We start from the raw sequence: 15,886 nt of genomic DNA on the forward strand, positions 1-15,886 counted from the left end.
TGGTCCAGCAGCAGCATAGAACACAGTATGTGTTGTTCTTCTGGGCCAGGACTGTCTATGACTAGGGGAGGTAATCATCTGTCCTCAATCAGCTTGCCAGGGAATACTGGAAGGTGAGGTGATTGACATTTTAAATCTGTAATGTTGGGGAAAATGTAAATACTACTGTTCTGTATGATAAAGGCATCAGATTACGCCATGATAACAACCATAGGCAGTGTGGCCAGATAGCCCTGTTGGTGTGAGGAGAGTGGTGCCAGAGTGGTGCCATTTGTCCTAGGGTTTAAAATGTGTTAAAGTGCCCCTAGTAGCAAGGAAGTCCATTTAGGAGTCCATTTGCTGCCTTGTAACTTAAGGAGCAAGACCTTTGTGGTGTTGAATAATGCCAGGAGTCCGTAGTTCCTATAGGAGATGAAAGTTTCATCAGATGCCCTGTTGGAAAGTCCAGCGCTATGTTGTATAAGCAGTAAAATGAGATCCTTGATCTGAATCAGTGGTGTCTGGAGGGCTGAATGGGGGCAGGATATACTTAGAAGAGAAGGGGCTTACTCGTTCCACAGAGCTGTTCCTGATGGGTGTAGCTAGCAGCAGGCTGGTAAGAGTATCTGCACATGTAGTAGTGAAGCGGGTAGTGCCTGCTGACAGAGGATGTGGCCCTGTGAAATCAGCCCGCCAGCTGCTTAATGGGGCTGTCTCCTTGCAGAACTTAAGCATGGCGGGGCAGTTTCCAGTGTTTGGTTTGGGAGCATAATTTGCAGTTAAAAACTGTGTTTTGCAGGGGTGGTGGGCCCAAACCTGAAGAGAAATGGTACCATTCAGACAGGGAATAAGGGGTATGGACGTAGGGACTAAGAAAGGCAGAAATGGTTGATGGTGGGGAAAGTGGTTTTGTGGTAGTGGGTGGAGCTGACAGTTGTTAAAGAGTCAGTGGCTGAGAACCCCAAACCTGTGGTGACCTGAATCTGGTCAAGGGTATCTGCTTTGGAGTTAGACTCTGGTGTGGTAGCGTTTGTGTGTGCTGAACCATGGGTTACCTTATTTGTGGCTGGTGCCAGGGCATTGCGTCTCCAAATTTGGGGCATCCCAAATGGGATAGCCTTGAATTTGAAAATCATCCTGTTGCGATTGGTCCGACCAAACTGCTGGCCTGGTAGCAGCTGTCCATTAGTCAGTGAAAATATGGACAAGAGGCTTGTCTGGGCAGCTGCACTCCGTACAGCCATTTGTTCCACCACAAGTTCAAGCTAGCCAGCCTTCATTTACCATCTGTGATAAGCGTGGCACCACTGACAGGGTGATACATTGCCACTCTCCCAACAGACTCCACTGCATCCAGTGGTGGCGCTACCACCCATGAAAAATCCCTTTCTTGTTCCATTAGCTCTTCGCAGGGACCACGCCAGGTCACCAGAGGCTTAAGCAGTGGGAGTGCTGTCAGCAGTTCCTCAAGGTCCATTGGCAGTGGGCTGAGAATCCAGGAAGCCACATCCTCCAGTAATGTGGAAAGATCTGCCATGTCAGGTTTAGCCCATTCTAGAAGCTACCATTTCCGTTTTAGCAAAGAGGCATTTGTGGTCATGCTGAGCCATTATTGGGTGGCATCCCTTATGCATGATGTAGTAGGAATGCGGGTACACAGGAGAACAGGGTCTGTTCCTGTCGTGTTGCCTCTGTAACAAAACCCAGTAAACAGCCAGAATATGATGTTTTAAGGGGTGTAGCAGGTGGCTATGAAGGGCAGCCATCTGGTCTAGAAGCCAAGAGACAACCAAGAAAAGTGTTTAGTCCATAGACTCCAGGCTGCATAGTACATGGTGGTCAGTGCCTCAGCCTGGAAGGAAGAGCCAGAGGGAACCATGGTTAGGGCTTGGTGAGTTGACTTTTGGGTCAACTGTAAAGCTGGTTGTAGGGCTTCTCCTGTTAAAATGTAGAGGATTTGTGTGTAATTGCATAAATGGTGCTGAGTATGGTGGATAGGTGTGGTATGTTTGCCTCCAAAATGTCAAGAGAGCTAAGACATGTTGGGCTTGCCATAGTGTGATAGGAGGCTGAATAGTTAACAATTGGCGTTTAACCACAAGTGGAATTCTTGGCTTTCAGAGGGCCAATTAATGCCAAGAAATTTAACAGTTGTAGCTGGACCTTGAATTTTATGTGGTGCAATAGCCCAACCTCTACGTTGTAGGTGCGTTTCCAGCTGTGTTAAGGCCTTGCACACCATATCCCCCAAGGAGTCTGGGATTAGACTGTCCCAATATAGTGCCAGACAGTGCAAGGGGACACTGTAAGGGCATCCGCATCTTGCTGGCAAAGGTTGTATGTAATGGCTGGGCTGTTAAGATAGCTCATAAGCAGCTGGGTAAAGGTATATTGGGTCCCTGTGGCTGAGATTTCTCAGTGATTGATGCTAAATAAGACATATTAGCTAGATGCCTCTACTATGGGTTAGAGCTGGCTCTCTAAGATCAGTACTCTAATCACTGATATCTTGGACCCAGCAGCTAGTCTCCCCTGCTGGCATGAATGTGGGAGAGTTCTCCTTGGCTCCCAGGACCTGATAGCCTATACCTCTAGTCCCTGTTTGTGGAAAAGAGGCAGAACCCTACCTTCCTGGTTAGCTCACGTTGGCTCAGTTCTGGGACTTTGCATATGGTTATAGTGGATCACATCCAGACCTAACACCCAATGGACTGTCCTTTAGAGACTTAGCACCTCAGACTAGGGCCTGCTGGTCAGTCTCTGCAGGAGAGTCTGACCTTTCATAGCACTGACAGTTTAGGGTGGGGGTCCACAGCAACAACCAGCAGCAGCATAAAGCCAAGCCACAGACCGCCAGCAAGCGGGTGTTCCTTCCCAGAGAGGCTGAGCAGTTTGGGAGAGGAAGTTAGTAACCAGATCACAGCTAAAAAGCTTTATATGGGGTACAGACTGCACCCATGGTCCCATCCTGGTCACCAATTGGGTTGTGGGCCTGTAGCTGTTGTATTAAATTAAGAATATGCAGATTATGACCTGCTAAATGAGGAAGGACAAACCACTTACACAGGGCTGGCAGGTAGCTCCCTTAGCATTCGAGGGTTTTGACTTTGGGGAAGTGAAAATCCCAGGGTCATTTTGACCGAAGATGCAGTTTTACCATTGCACAAAAGAAATAAGGTTACAAGATCTCTTATTACTTACAGATCCCAGAAGTTAGGGTGAGGTTAGGAAATGCATTCAGTGAACCAGGGGAAGGGCAGCCCTCCATCCTAGATCAGTGAGCAGGAGATAGAGAGCAGGGTAGCAAAGACCTATTACCTTAAGGTAGTTGGGCCAGAGCTCACTAACTTTTCATGGGCTCAACTATAAATGGTTATTATAAAAGATGTCCGAGGGAAACACAGTGAGGATGTGTGGCGGGGAATCCTAAAGGTCCTTGTCTAACTGTCCAGACTGGGTGTGAGCAGGGTTGTCATACTGTAAAATGCCTAGGCAGCAAGTCACAGTAGCTGTTTTCTCATATATGTCTTGTAATTTTTTATTCATAGGGAGACATAATGTATCAGGTTAAAGGAACTGTTGTAAATAGGCCTTGAGTGATGTGGTGGTAAGGTATGTGCAGAAGGAAGCATTCTATATGAGTGGATCTCAGTCTTTTAGTGAGCCTATACTTCTGAACTGAGACTTAAATATTTCTCAGCTTTTCCCCCCGTTCTTATGTAGAACAGAATGGCTAGAGTGGTGTGGAAGGTGTATTTCCCTTCTCCCGTATGAAATTCTTGAATTTACTAGACCTGGGAATTTTCTTTCACCCATGTCAGACTCTGATAATTTCCCGGCAGATGAGGCTGTGGTTTACATTCTCTCCTGAGTGCAAGCCTTGTAAAGAACAGAATGGTCTGGCATATTTCAGAATAGTTCCTTTTCTCCTCTCAAAAGCTGGCAGGGATTTTTCTCCAGTATTTATTGTGAGAACCTGGTGAATCTCCTGGAGGTAAAACTCACAAAAGTGTTAGAGTACCCCTATGACTGGGTCCCTCCCTGGAGTTTTTCATTTTCAGACTTGTCCACACTGAGCCTCAAGGAATTCATCTACTGTAGTCGAGGTTTTCTTACCCCAACACTGGTTCCCACAGTGGTTTCTGTTCAGTAGTCTCTGCTCCTATAAGCCTGGACTCCCTGTATTTGCTTTTCTTCCCGGGGACAGTGATTTTCCTTATGTCTTTATGTTTCTTATGGATCCAAGAAGAGTTGTTCGTTTTTCAGTCTGTTGTTAGGACACAGTGGCGACTTCCAAGGATCATACACAAGGAACCAGAAAACAGAAGTTCCTAAGCTAGCCCTCTATCAACTTTTTGGTACATTCATAACAAAAAGTTGGGGGAAAACATACCTGATTTCAGATGTTTGTATGGGTGAGTCTTTGAAACTATTGAATAATGGATAAGTCCCGTGCTATCTAAATACATCTCTAATGCATAAAATAAAATAAAAATGTTGACAGTTTACTTGAAAATACTGATACTTGAGAATGTTGATATAAAAATTTGAGAATGTTGATGCAAAAATTTTAGATTCCTCAAAAGAAAATTACGAGTCTTTGACAGCAGTTGTAGTGTCCCCTCCCTCCCTCCCTTTCTTTCTTTCTTTCTTTCTTTCTTTCTTTCTTTCTTTCTTTCTTTCTTCCTTCCTTCCTTCCTTCCTTCCTTCCTTCCTTCCTTCCTTCCTTTCGGAGATTCTTTTTAATTTATTAAGAAATATGGATTTTTCTCACCTAATGAATTCCTAGAGATGAAGATTTCCTGCCCAACATTTTAATAATTTCCCACGGTCCATTTCAAGCGGCTTTACCTCAGTGGCTTCTTTTAGTTCTCTATCTTATCAGTTAGAAAATGGAGTGGTTTTTCTAGACCAGATTATAGGAATAATATTATTGGAACTATTTGACCTGATTGAACAGCCATTTTTATGTCTGCATATATTATACAGCTCCATACAGAAAGGGAAATCCATTCTACATAAAAAGGTCAAGTAAATATTCACACTGTGGTTTCATTACAAGGAATAGGTTTTCATCAAAAATGAAGGATTCAGGCACATGGGTAGTTACGTATGTGTGGCCATTTGTTTTCTAATGGCCTGAGTTCTGTGCTTTCTGCCTGACTGATTAGTAGTTGGAACAGATTGGCAGGTAAGAAGTAATGTCTCCTCTTTCGTTTCCCATCCTTTTTTTTTTTTTTTTTTAAAGATTTTATTTATTTATTTGACAGAGATAGAGACAGCCAGCGAGAGAGGGAACATAAGCAGGGGGAGTGGGAGAGGAAGAAGCAGGCTCATAGCGGAGGAGCCTGATGTGGGGCTCGATCCCAGAACGCCGGGATCACGCCCTGAGCCGAAAGCAGACATTTAACTGCTGTGCCACCCAGGCGCCCCTCGTTTCCCATCTTTTTTTTTTTTTTTTTTTAAAGATTTTATTTATTTATTCGACAGAGATAGAGACAGCCAGCAAGAGAGGGAACACAAGCAGGGGCAGTGGGAGAGGAAGAAGCAGGCTCATAGTGGAAGAGCCTGATGTGGGGCTCGATCCCAGATCACCGGGATCACGCCCTGAGCTGAAGGCAGACGCTTAACCGCTGTGCCACTCAGGCGCCCCTCCTCCTTTCCCATCTTATTTACCTGAGTCTTCTCTTTTTTTCCTGTAGTCTAGCTAAAGGTTTGCCAATTTTATCTTTTCAAATAGCCAACTGTTTCTTTACTTTTTTCTTTTGTTTTTGTGCTATTTGGTTTATTTCTGCTCTAAATTTTATTACTTTTATCCTTCTGCTAACTTTGGGCTTTTTTTTTTTTTCCCCTAGTTCCTTGAGGTATAAAGTTAGGTTCTTTATTAGGTATCTTTACTTTTTAAAATGTAGGCATTTATAACTATAAACTTCCCTCTTAGTACTGCTTTTGCTACATCCCATTAGTTTTAGTGTGTTGTATTTTTGTTACTTGCCTCAAGATATTTTCTAATTTCTCTCTTGATTTCTTCTTTGACCCATCAGTTGTTCAAGAGTGTGTTGTTTAATTTCTACATATTTGTGAATTTTTTAGTTTTCCTTTATCACTGAGTTCTGGTTTCATTCCATTGTGGTCAGGAAAGGTACTTGGTATGATATCAGTCCTCTTGAATTAGTTAAGGCTTGTTATTTGACCATACATGTGAGGTGTGAATTTGACCACACAAATTCCTAACCTGAGGAACGTTCCATGTGCACTTGAGAAGTAAGTATATTTTGCTTTGGGTTTAGTTATCTATCTGTGTCTGTTAGGACCATTTGGTCTGTAATATTTTCAAGTCCATTGTTTCTGACCTGAATTTTCTGTGTGGGTATTCTGTCCGGTATTGAAAGTAAGTTATTGAAGTTTGCTACTATTTTTTTTTAAGATTTTATTTATTTATTTATTTATTTATTTATTTATTTATTTATTTATTTATTCGACAGAGATAGAGGCAGCCAGCGAGAGAGGGAACACAAGCAGGGGGAGTGGGAGAGGAAGAAGCAGGCTCATAGCGGAGGAGCCTGATGTGGGGCTCAATCCCATAACGCCGGGATCATGCCCTGAGCCGAAGGCAGACGCTTAACCGCTGTGCCACCCAGGCGCCCCGAAGTTTGCTACTATTTTTATTGCCGTGTGTTTCTCCCTTCAGTTCTTACATTTGCTTTATATATTTAGGTGCTCTGATGTTGGGTGTGTGTATAAACATAATTGTTATTTCTTCTGGATGAATTGACCCTTTATCATTATATAATGACCTTCTTTGTAAGTGTTCTTTATATATTCCAGATATTAACCCCTTATCAGATATATGATTTGCAAGTATTTTATCCCATTCTGTAGGTTGCCATTTTATACTGTTGATTGTATATTTTGTTGCACAGAAGTTTTAAATTTAGTATATATTTATGTATCATAATTTATATATTATAAATAATTATATTTTACATATTTATGTATTTTATATATACATATACTTGCATATACCCAATTGTATATATTATACAGTTATATATAGTTGTGCTGCCTGTACTCAGAGGCAATTTTTATGTATGGGATGCAAAATCATTCTTTTACACATGGGTAATCAGTTGTCCTAGCATTGTTTATTGAAGACTATTCTCTTCCCATGGATTTTCTTGGCTCCTTCGTTGAAAATCAAGTCACCATAAACGTTAGTGTTTATTTATGGACTGCTAGTTCTGTTCCCTTGATCTGTGTGTTTATCCTGTGCCAGTACTACCCTGTTTTGATTACTCTAGCTGTTTAGTATGTTTTGACATCAGAAAGTGAGCCCTCCAACTTTGTTCATCGTTTTCAGGGTTGGCTTGGCTACTATGGGTTCCTTGAATTTCTACATGAATTTAGGATATGTTTGTGAAATTTTTGCAAAAAAAAAAAAAAAAAAAAAAAAGCCTGGTGGGGTTTTGATAGGAATTGCCTTGAACCAATACATCAATATGGGGAGTATTGCCATTTTAACGGTATTGTCTTCAAATCCACTGGGTCAGTTTTCCATTTGTTTTCATTGTCCATAATGTTTTTTCAACAATGTTTTGTAGTGTGCTAGCTTTATATTTATTTTGGTAAATATATTCTTAAGTATTTTGTTTTTTGTGCTATTGTAAATAGAATTGTTTTCTTTAGTTTCATTTTTGGATTGTTTGCTGTGTGTTGAAATACAGTTGAGTTTTGTAAATTGAGCTTGAATCTTGCAACTTTCCTGAGCTTGTTTCTTACGAGCTGGTTGGTTTTGTGTGGTTTCCTTGGAATTTTCTATATGAAGGTCATGTCATTTACAAATAGAGATAGTTTTACTTCTCCCTTTCCAATCTGGATTTCTTTAATTTCTTTCCAGATTGCCCTAGCTAGGACCTACAGTATGATGTTGAAGATAGGAGGAAGAATGGACATACTTGTCTTGTTCTTGTCCTAGGGGAAAAGCATCTAGTCTTCTACCATTTAGTATCATTTAACAGTATTGGTTCTTGCAATCCATGAACATGGAATATCTTTCCATTTTTTGGTGTCATCTTCAGTTCCTTTAGTGTTTTTACAGTTTTCAGAGTTCAGATCTTAAACCTCCTTGGTTAATTTTAGTCCGAGGACTTTTATTGTTATTGGTTCAATTGTAAATAGGATTATTTTCTTAATATCTCTTTTTGCTACTTCATTATTAGCATATAGAAATGCAACAGATTTCTGTATATTAATTTTGCATCCTACTTTACTGAATTCATTTGTCAGTTCTAGTAGTTTTTTGTTGGAGTCATTAGGATTTTATATATATAGTATTATGTCATCTACAAATAGTGAAAGATTTACTTTTTCCTTATCAATGGATGCCTTTTATTTCTTTTTCTTGTCTTACGGCTGTGGCTAGGACTTCCAGGACTATGTTGAATTAAACTGGTGAGAGTGGATATCCTTATCTTGTTCCTGACCTTAGGGGAAAAGCTCTCAGTTTTTCACCATTGAGTATGATGTTAGTTGTGAGATTTTCATATATGGCCTTTATTATGTTGGGGTATCTTCTCTCTAAACCTACTTTGTTGAGAGTTTTTATCATGAATGTATGTTGTACTTTATCAAATGCTTTTTGTGCATTTATTGAGATGATCTTATTGGTTTTATTCTTTCTCTTATTGTGATGCTACAAACAATGAATGGGTCAACCAAGAAATCAAAGAAGAAATCAGAGAATACAGGGAGATAAATGAAAATTAAAACACAATGGTTCAGAATCTTTGGGACAATTATCATATGGTTTCACTCATTTATGGAACATAAGAAATAGGAAGATCGGTAGGAGAAGAAAGGGAAGAATGAAGGGGGGTGAACAGAAGGGGGAATGAACCATGAGAGACTGTAGACTCTGGGAAACAAACTGAGGGCTTCAGAGGGGAGGGGGAAGGGGGAATGGGTAGGCAGGTGATGGGTTTTAAGGAGGGCACATATTTCATAGTGTACTGGGTGTTATACGCAAATAATGAATCATGGAACATTGCATCAAAAACTGGGGATGTACTGTATGGTGACTAATGTAACAAAAATTATTTAAAAAAAAGAATCTTTGGGATACAGCAAAAACATATCTCAAAGGGAAGATTATAGCAATACAAGCCTACTTCAAGAAGCAAGAAAAATCTCATAGAACCTAACCTTACACCTAAAGGATCTAGAAAAAGAACAAAGTCCAGAGCCAGTGGAATGAAGGAAATAATAACAATTAGAGCAGAAGTAAATGAAATAGAGACTAAAAAAACAATAGACCTGATCAATGAAACCAGGAGCTAGTTCTTTGAAAAGATTAACAAAATTGATAAACCTTTAGTAAGACTTATCACAAAAAGAAGAGAGGACTCAAATAAAATAAAAAATGAAGGAGGAGAAATAACAACCAATTCCACAGAAATACCAAGGATTATAAGAATATTATTAAAAACTATATGCCAACAAATTGGACAACCTAGAAGAAATGGATAAATTCCTTAGAAATATATCACCTTCCAAAACTGAATCAGGAGAAAATAGAAAATCTGAACAGACCAGTAACTAGCAATGAAATTGAATCAATAATAAACTCCCAACAAATGAAAGTCCAGGACCTGGTGGCTTCACAGGTAAATTCTACCAAGCATTTAAAGAAGAGTTAATACCTATTCTCAAACTATTCCAAAAATAGAAGAGGAAGGAAACTTCCAGATACATTCTACCATGCCAGTATTACCCCGATACCAAAACCGTATAAAGACATTACCAAAAAAAAAAAAAAAAAAAAGAGTACTGTAGGCCAGTATGTCTTATGAACATAGATGCAGAATCTTCATAAAATATTAGCAAACGCAGTCTAATAATACATTAAAAAAAATCATTCACCATGATCAAGTAGGATTTATTTCTGGGATGCGAGTGTGATTAAATATTTGTGAATAAATCAACATGATACATCACATTAACATGCTAAAGGGATAAAAACCATATGATCATCTCAGTAGATGCAGAAGAATCATTGTAGTTTTTTAAAATTATTTTTATTTTACATTTAAATTCAATTAATTAACATATAATGTATTACTGATTTCAGAGGTAGAGGTCAGTGATTCATCAGTCTTATATAATACCCAGTGTTCATTACATCACATGCCCTCCTTAATATCATTACATCATCCAATTACCACATCCTTCCATCCCTACCCCCTCCAGCAACCCTCAGTTTGTTTCCTATGATTAAGCGTCTCTTACAGTTTGTCTCCCTCCCTGGTTTCATCTTGTTTTATTTTTTCCTCTCTTCCCCCGTGATCCTCTGTTTCGTTTCTGAAATTCCACATATGAGTGAGATTATATGATCATTGTCTTTCTCTGACTTATTTTGCTTAGCACAATACCCTCTAGTTCCATCCACGTCATTGCAAATGGCAAGATTTCATTTTTTTGGTGGCTGAGTAATAGTCCATTGTGTGCATGTGCATGTATGTGTATGTATATATACACCACATCTTCTTTATCCATTCATCTGTTGATGGACGTCTGGGCTCTTTCCGTAGTTTGGCTATTGTGGACAGGGGTGCAGGTGCCCCTTCAGATCACTACATTTGTTTCTTTGGGGTAAATCCCTAGTAGTGCAATTGCTGAGTCATAGGGTAGCTCTGTTTTCAACTTTTTGAGGAACCTCCATACTGTTTTCCAGAGTGGCTACACCAGCTTGCATTCACACCAACAGTGTAAGAGGGTTCCCTTTTCTCCACATCCTTGCCAATATCTGTCGTTTCCTGACTTGTTAATTTTAGCCATTTTGACCGGTGTGAGGTGGTATCTCGTGGTTTTAATTTATATTTCCCTGATGCTGAGTGATGTTGAGCATTTTTTCATGCGTCTGTTGGCCATTTGTATGTCTTCTCTGGATAAATGTCTGTTCATGTCTTCTGCCCATTTTTTGATTGGATTATTTGTTCTTTGGGTGTTGAATTTGATAAGTTCTTTATAGATTTTGGATACTAGCCCTTTCTCTGATATGTCATTTGCAGAGCTGGTGTAGCCACTCTGGAAAATATGGTAGAATTTTATTTTTCTTTTTTGTACAAGTCTAGGGTAGGAAAGGGAGCTCTGTTCCTTGAAGTATTCCAGAGAGCCAAGTAGGATTGGCAGCTAAGCCATTTTTACACATGGCTTCTGTGATTGTTCTAGATATCTCCATTTTCAGCTGGCAACAGTAATGGTGATGGTAGTGATGGTGGTAGTAGGGGAACATGGTTGTCAAGAATTTTATTTTCTAAGGACAGGAAACAGAGGTTCTATTTACTGCTTTTGTTCATATCCCATTGGCTAAACCTAGTAATATGGTCACACCTAGGTACAAAGGAACCTGGAAAGGTCTGCAGCTTTGTGGCCATTTGACCAACAAAGGTTCGGGTAAGGAACCTCTGTTACTAAAAGAAAAAAGATGAGAATACTGGGGGACCATGGTAGTCTTTACTTTTGTTAGTTTAGTGAAACATTTTTAGAAGAAATTAACTGTGTGGTCTTAGTTATCATGAGCCATTTTATCTTATAGTTAACTGTCCTTTTTGTTATGTCTTACCTGTTTTTTTGTAAAAGATCAATAGGACCTTTGTGGTCAAATCTTAGCCTGTATTATATAACTGGTTTTTATATAACTATTTGGACTACAAGTAAGAACTTGTTTATGTCTTCTAGGGTTTACGGAGTCCACGGGGAATAGGATGCAAGCCAGAAGCTGTATGTAGTCACATTATTATTGAGAGCCATGAAAAAGGATGTTTCAGGACTCTAACTGCTGAACAACCACAACTGGATAGTCACCCTTGTGTTTTCAGATCTGCTGACCCCTCAGAAATGATCAGAGGACGACAGAGTCCATCATCATGGAGAACCAGACACATCGACCTTTCCAAATCACTAGACCAAAGTAACCCCCATTTCAAAGTTTGGAATTCCTTGCAGTTACGAAGTCATTCCCCATTTCAAAACTTTACAGCTGATGACTTCAGAATTAGCCAGGGTCTTCGAATGCCATTCCATGAAAAGATAGACCCTTGGCTGTCAGAATTAGTAGAACCTGCTTGTGTGCCACCTGAAGAAATGGATTGTCATTCTTCATCACAAATGCTGCCCCCAGAACCCATGAAAAAGTTTACTACTTCCATCACTTTTTCATCTCACCGACATTCTAAATGCTTTTCAGATTCCTCTGTTCTTAAGGTTGGTGTTACTGAAGGTAGCCAGTGTACTGGAGCATCTGTGGGGGTATTTAATTCTCATTTCACTGAAGAGCAAAATCCTCCCAGAGAACTAGAACAGAGAATCTCTTCCCCTTCATCATTTAAAATTGTTAGTCATTCACCAGATAAAGCTGTGACTATTTTAGCAGAAAGTAGTAGGCAAAGCCAAAAATTATCTGTTGAACATTCTCAGCAAGAAGAAAAACTCTTAGAAAGATCAGATTTTAAAGGCAGTGATTCTGAGCCCAGTACCAGTGCAAAGTGTAGCAGTGTCAAGGAAGTTCATTTTTCTGATAACCATACCTTCATTAGCATGAGCAGACCAAGTTCCACACTAGGAGTAAAAGAGAAGAATGTAACTATAACTCCAGATCTTGCTTCGCACATTATTCTTGAACGAGAGCTTTTTGAACCAAGCAAAGCCCCACATGCAGATCACCATGTGAGAAAACACCATTCTCCCCCTCCTCAACATCAGGATTACATAGCTCCAAACCTTCCTTGTCGCATTTTTCTTGAAAAACGAGAACTCTTTGAGCAAAGCAAAGCCCCACATTTAGATCATCAGATGAGAGAAAGCCACTCTCCCTTTCAACAGAGTCAGGATTATATAGCTTCAGACCTTCCTTCTTCCATTTTTCTTGAACAACGTCAGCTCTTTGAACAAAGCAAAGCCCCAGATGTAGATCACTTGGGAAAATACCATTCCCCTCTTCCTCAAGGTCAGGATTATGTAGTAGAAAGGAATAACCAACATAAGTTTAAATCATACATTTCCAATATGATCAATGTTGAAGCCAAGTTCAATAATGTGGTCTCCCAGTCAGCCCCAAATCAGTGTACATTAGTAACATCTGCATCTACTCCACCTTCAAATAGAAAAGCACTTTCTTGTGTTCGTATAACTCTTTATCCCAAGACTCCTTCCAAGTTGGATAGTGGAACCTTAGATAAAAGATTTCACTCATTGGATCCTGCTTCTAAAACAAGGATGAATAGTGAGTTTAACTCTGACCTACAAACTATATCTTCAAGATCATTGGAACCAACCTCCAAATTATTGACCGGTAAACCTGTAGCACAGAATCAAGAATCTTTAGGTTTTCTAGGACCTAAATCTTCACCGGACTTCCAAGTTGTACAGTCTCCTCTTCCAGATAGTAATACTATTTCTCAGGACTTGAAAAACATACTTTTTCAGAATAGCCAGATAGTAACCTCAAGGCAAACACAAGTGAACATTTCAGATTTGGAAGGATATTCCAGTCCAGAAGGGACTCCGGTATCTGCAGATCGGTGAGTCTCAATGTGATGACAAGCAAGCTGATGGAATTTGTGATAAAGGGTTTTAAATACTTAAGCAAATGTAAGTTCTTGGGTGAAAGGCAGTACGATTTCTCTTAGGGGAGGTTGTATCTGACTAGTATTCTAGAAGTCTTTCAGGGCGTAAATGCCTAAGTAAGAGAGAACATCTGAAAGTAATGTATTTATAATTTCAGAGGGCTTTTGACAAGACTTGGCATCAGGTATTTCAGAACATCGAATTACTTTGGGAAGAGACTTTGGTCATCCCATGGTACAATTTACTAATTGTTTGCTATATTGGGAATATGCTAAAGACCAGGTTTTGTGCTGTGTGCACGTGCTCACTCTCTTGTTTGCACATGTTCTCTCTCTCTCCCTTCTCTCTTAGTTTCCATTTCATGATTCTCCTCAAATATTTAGTATTTACAATGAAAAAAGATAACTTTCCAGCAGAGAATCCTGGCAGACATCACTTTAGCCAGTTTATCAAGGCTAACATCACTGGTAATGCATGTCAATATAATGTGCTCTCTGATGTGATGCCCCACTCTACAGTGTATTATAGGAAAGGAAACCCTGGTCAGGACTAAATGCATTAGGTTTGCATTATTCAGCCTAATTTTAAGACTATCATTAATTCAGTTTTACATTTTGAATCCTTTAAAATATGGTTAAACAGAATTACCCTGCGTGTTTCACGTTCCACATTATAGTTGAGAAGGCAGCATTTCGTAGTGAAGAGCCCTGGGCTTGGAAAGAAGGAAGGGAAAAAAGTATTTATTCAGCATCCACATGTGGTAGTCATGGCAGTGAGGGACTTAATATATGTTATCTCATTTAATGTTTATGATAACCCTATGAGGTGGTGGTATCCTTATTTACCCTCTGGGAAACTGAGACACTGATTGATACTGGTACTTTGTGAGCAGACAGCATTGTCTCTCATAATGCTCGGGGTTTTTGTTTTGTTTTGTTTTAAGATTTATTTATTTATTTTATTGAGGGTGGAGAGAGGGAGAGGGAGAGAAAATCTCTAGCAGGCTCCCTGCTCAGCACGGAGCCTGACAGGGGCTCAATCTCACAACCCTGAGATCACAACCTGAGCCGAGACCAAGAGTTGGATGCTCAACCAGCTGAGCCACCCAGGTGCCCCCACACATAGTGCTGTTTGTAAGCAACAGAATGGGCATTCTAGTGCAGTCTGTTTAAAGCAAGAGCTCATTCACCACATGGTAGTGTCTCCCCTAATCTTGAACCCTGCTTTCAGCTCCTCTGTCAGCTATCCTCCTGGGCAAATCATTTAATATCTTTGGTACTCATATGTGGATGATGGTGGGAGGAAAGGCTTGAAAAGCTGCAAGGTCCCTTATAGCTCTAAAACTTAGTGATTTGGAATTGGATTGGGCCTAACAAACAGGGTCAGTCTCTGCTTTCAGTATTATAATACTGGATTCCTTGAATGAGAAGAAAATAATAGATGACTATAGATATGAACTAATAATAATGCCATTTGTCTAGAATGTACTAAATGCCATCTGTTACAGTAGATGCAGATATCATTTTATACTTAATATAATCATCAGGATTTTAAAATCCTAATACTTAGAGAAATTAGATGTTTTGCCCAACATCACATGGCTATTATTGTTAAGAGGTGGCATTTGAATTTAGGTTAGTCTGACTCCAGAGTCCATAGTAATTCAAGGGGTACCTGGATGGCTTAGTTGGTTAAACGTCTGCCTTCTGCTTGGGCCATGATCCAGGAGTCCCAGGATAGAGCCCCGCATTAGGCTCCCTGCTCAGCAGGGAGTCTGCTTCTCCCTCTGACTCTCTGCCCTCTCGTGCTCTCTCTCTCTCTCAAATAAATAAAATCTTAAAAAACCACATAGTAATTCAAACTATACACACACACGCACGCACACACACACACTAATCTGTATACGTATGTGTGTATATATGTGAATAAAATGTTTTAAGTATAAAGTATTTTAAAACTTTTTTGAGATTATTTAAAATTTACAGAGGTGTTACAAAAATAGTAGGAAGAGTTCTTGTATTAATTATTTATGGCTGTGTAACATATTACTCTGAAATGTAGCAGCTTAAAACAGTATTATCCCAATGTTAATATTTGTTTCTGTGAGTCAGAAATCTAGGTGAGGCTTAACTGGGTGCTTTCAGCTCAGGGTCTCTTACAAGGTTGCAAACAAGGTATTGGTTGCAGGTGTAGTCCCATATCAAGGCTTGATCTAGAGGATATGCTTCCAAACTTGTTCACATGGTTGTTGGCCAGAGACATCATTCCCTTCCTTCCATAAGGC

The 15,886-nt window shown here is 39.7% G+C and overlaps 1 protein-coding gene across 8 annotated transcripts in view; it reads left to right on the plus strand.

Moving 5' to 3' along the window:
• The window catches only part of ALMS1 (ALMS1 centrosome and basal body associated protein), a 214,840-nt gene that overhangs the window by 85,253 nt on the left and 113,701 nt on the right, over positions 1 to 15,886 (plus strand). For all 8 annotated transcript variants that reach the window (XM_045788273.2, XM_087863546.1, XM_087863545.1 and 5 more), the window contains one exon: positions 11,716 to 13,556. In XM_045788273.2, the coding sequence (XP_045644229.2) occupies positions 11,716 to 13,556 (1,841 nt within the window). The remainder of the gene's footprint in view (positions 1 to 11,715; positions 13,557 to 15,886) is intronic.

Source organism: Ursus americanus, chromosome 7, assembly GCF_024610735.1.
Source record: "Ursus americanus isolate L20-20 chromosome 7, mUrsAme1.1.p, whole genome shotgun sequence".
Lineage (NCBI taxonomy): Eukaryota > Metazoa > Chordata > Mammalia > Carnivora > Ursidae > Ursus > Ursus americanus.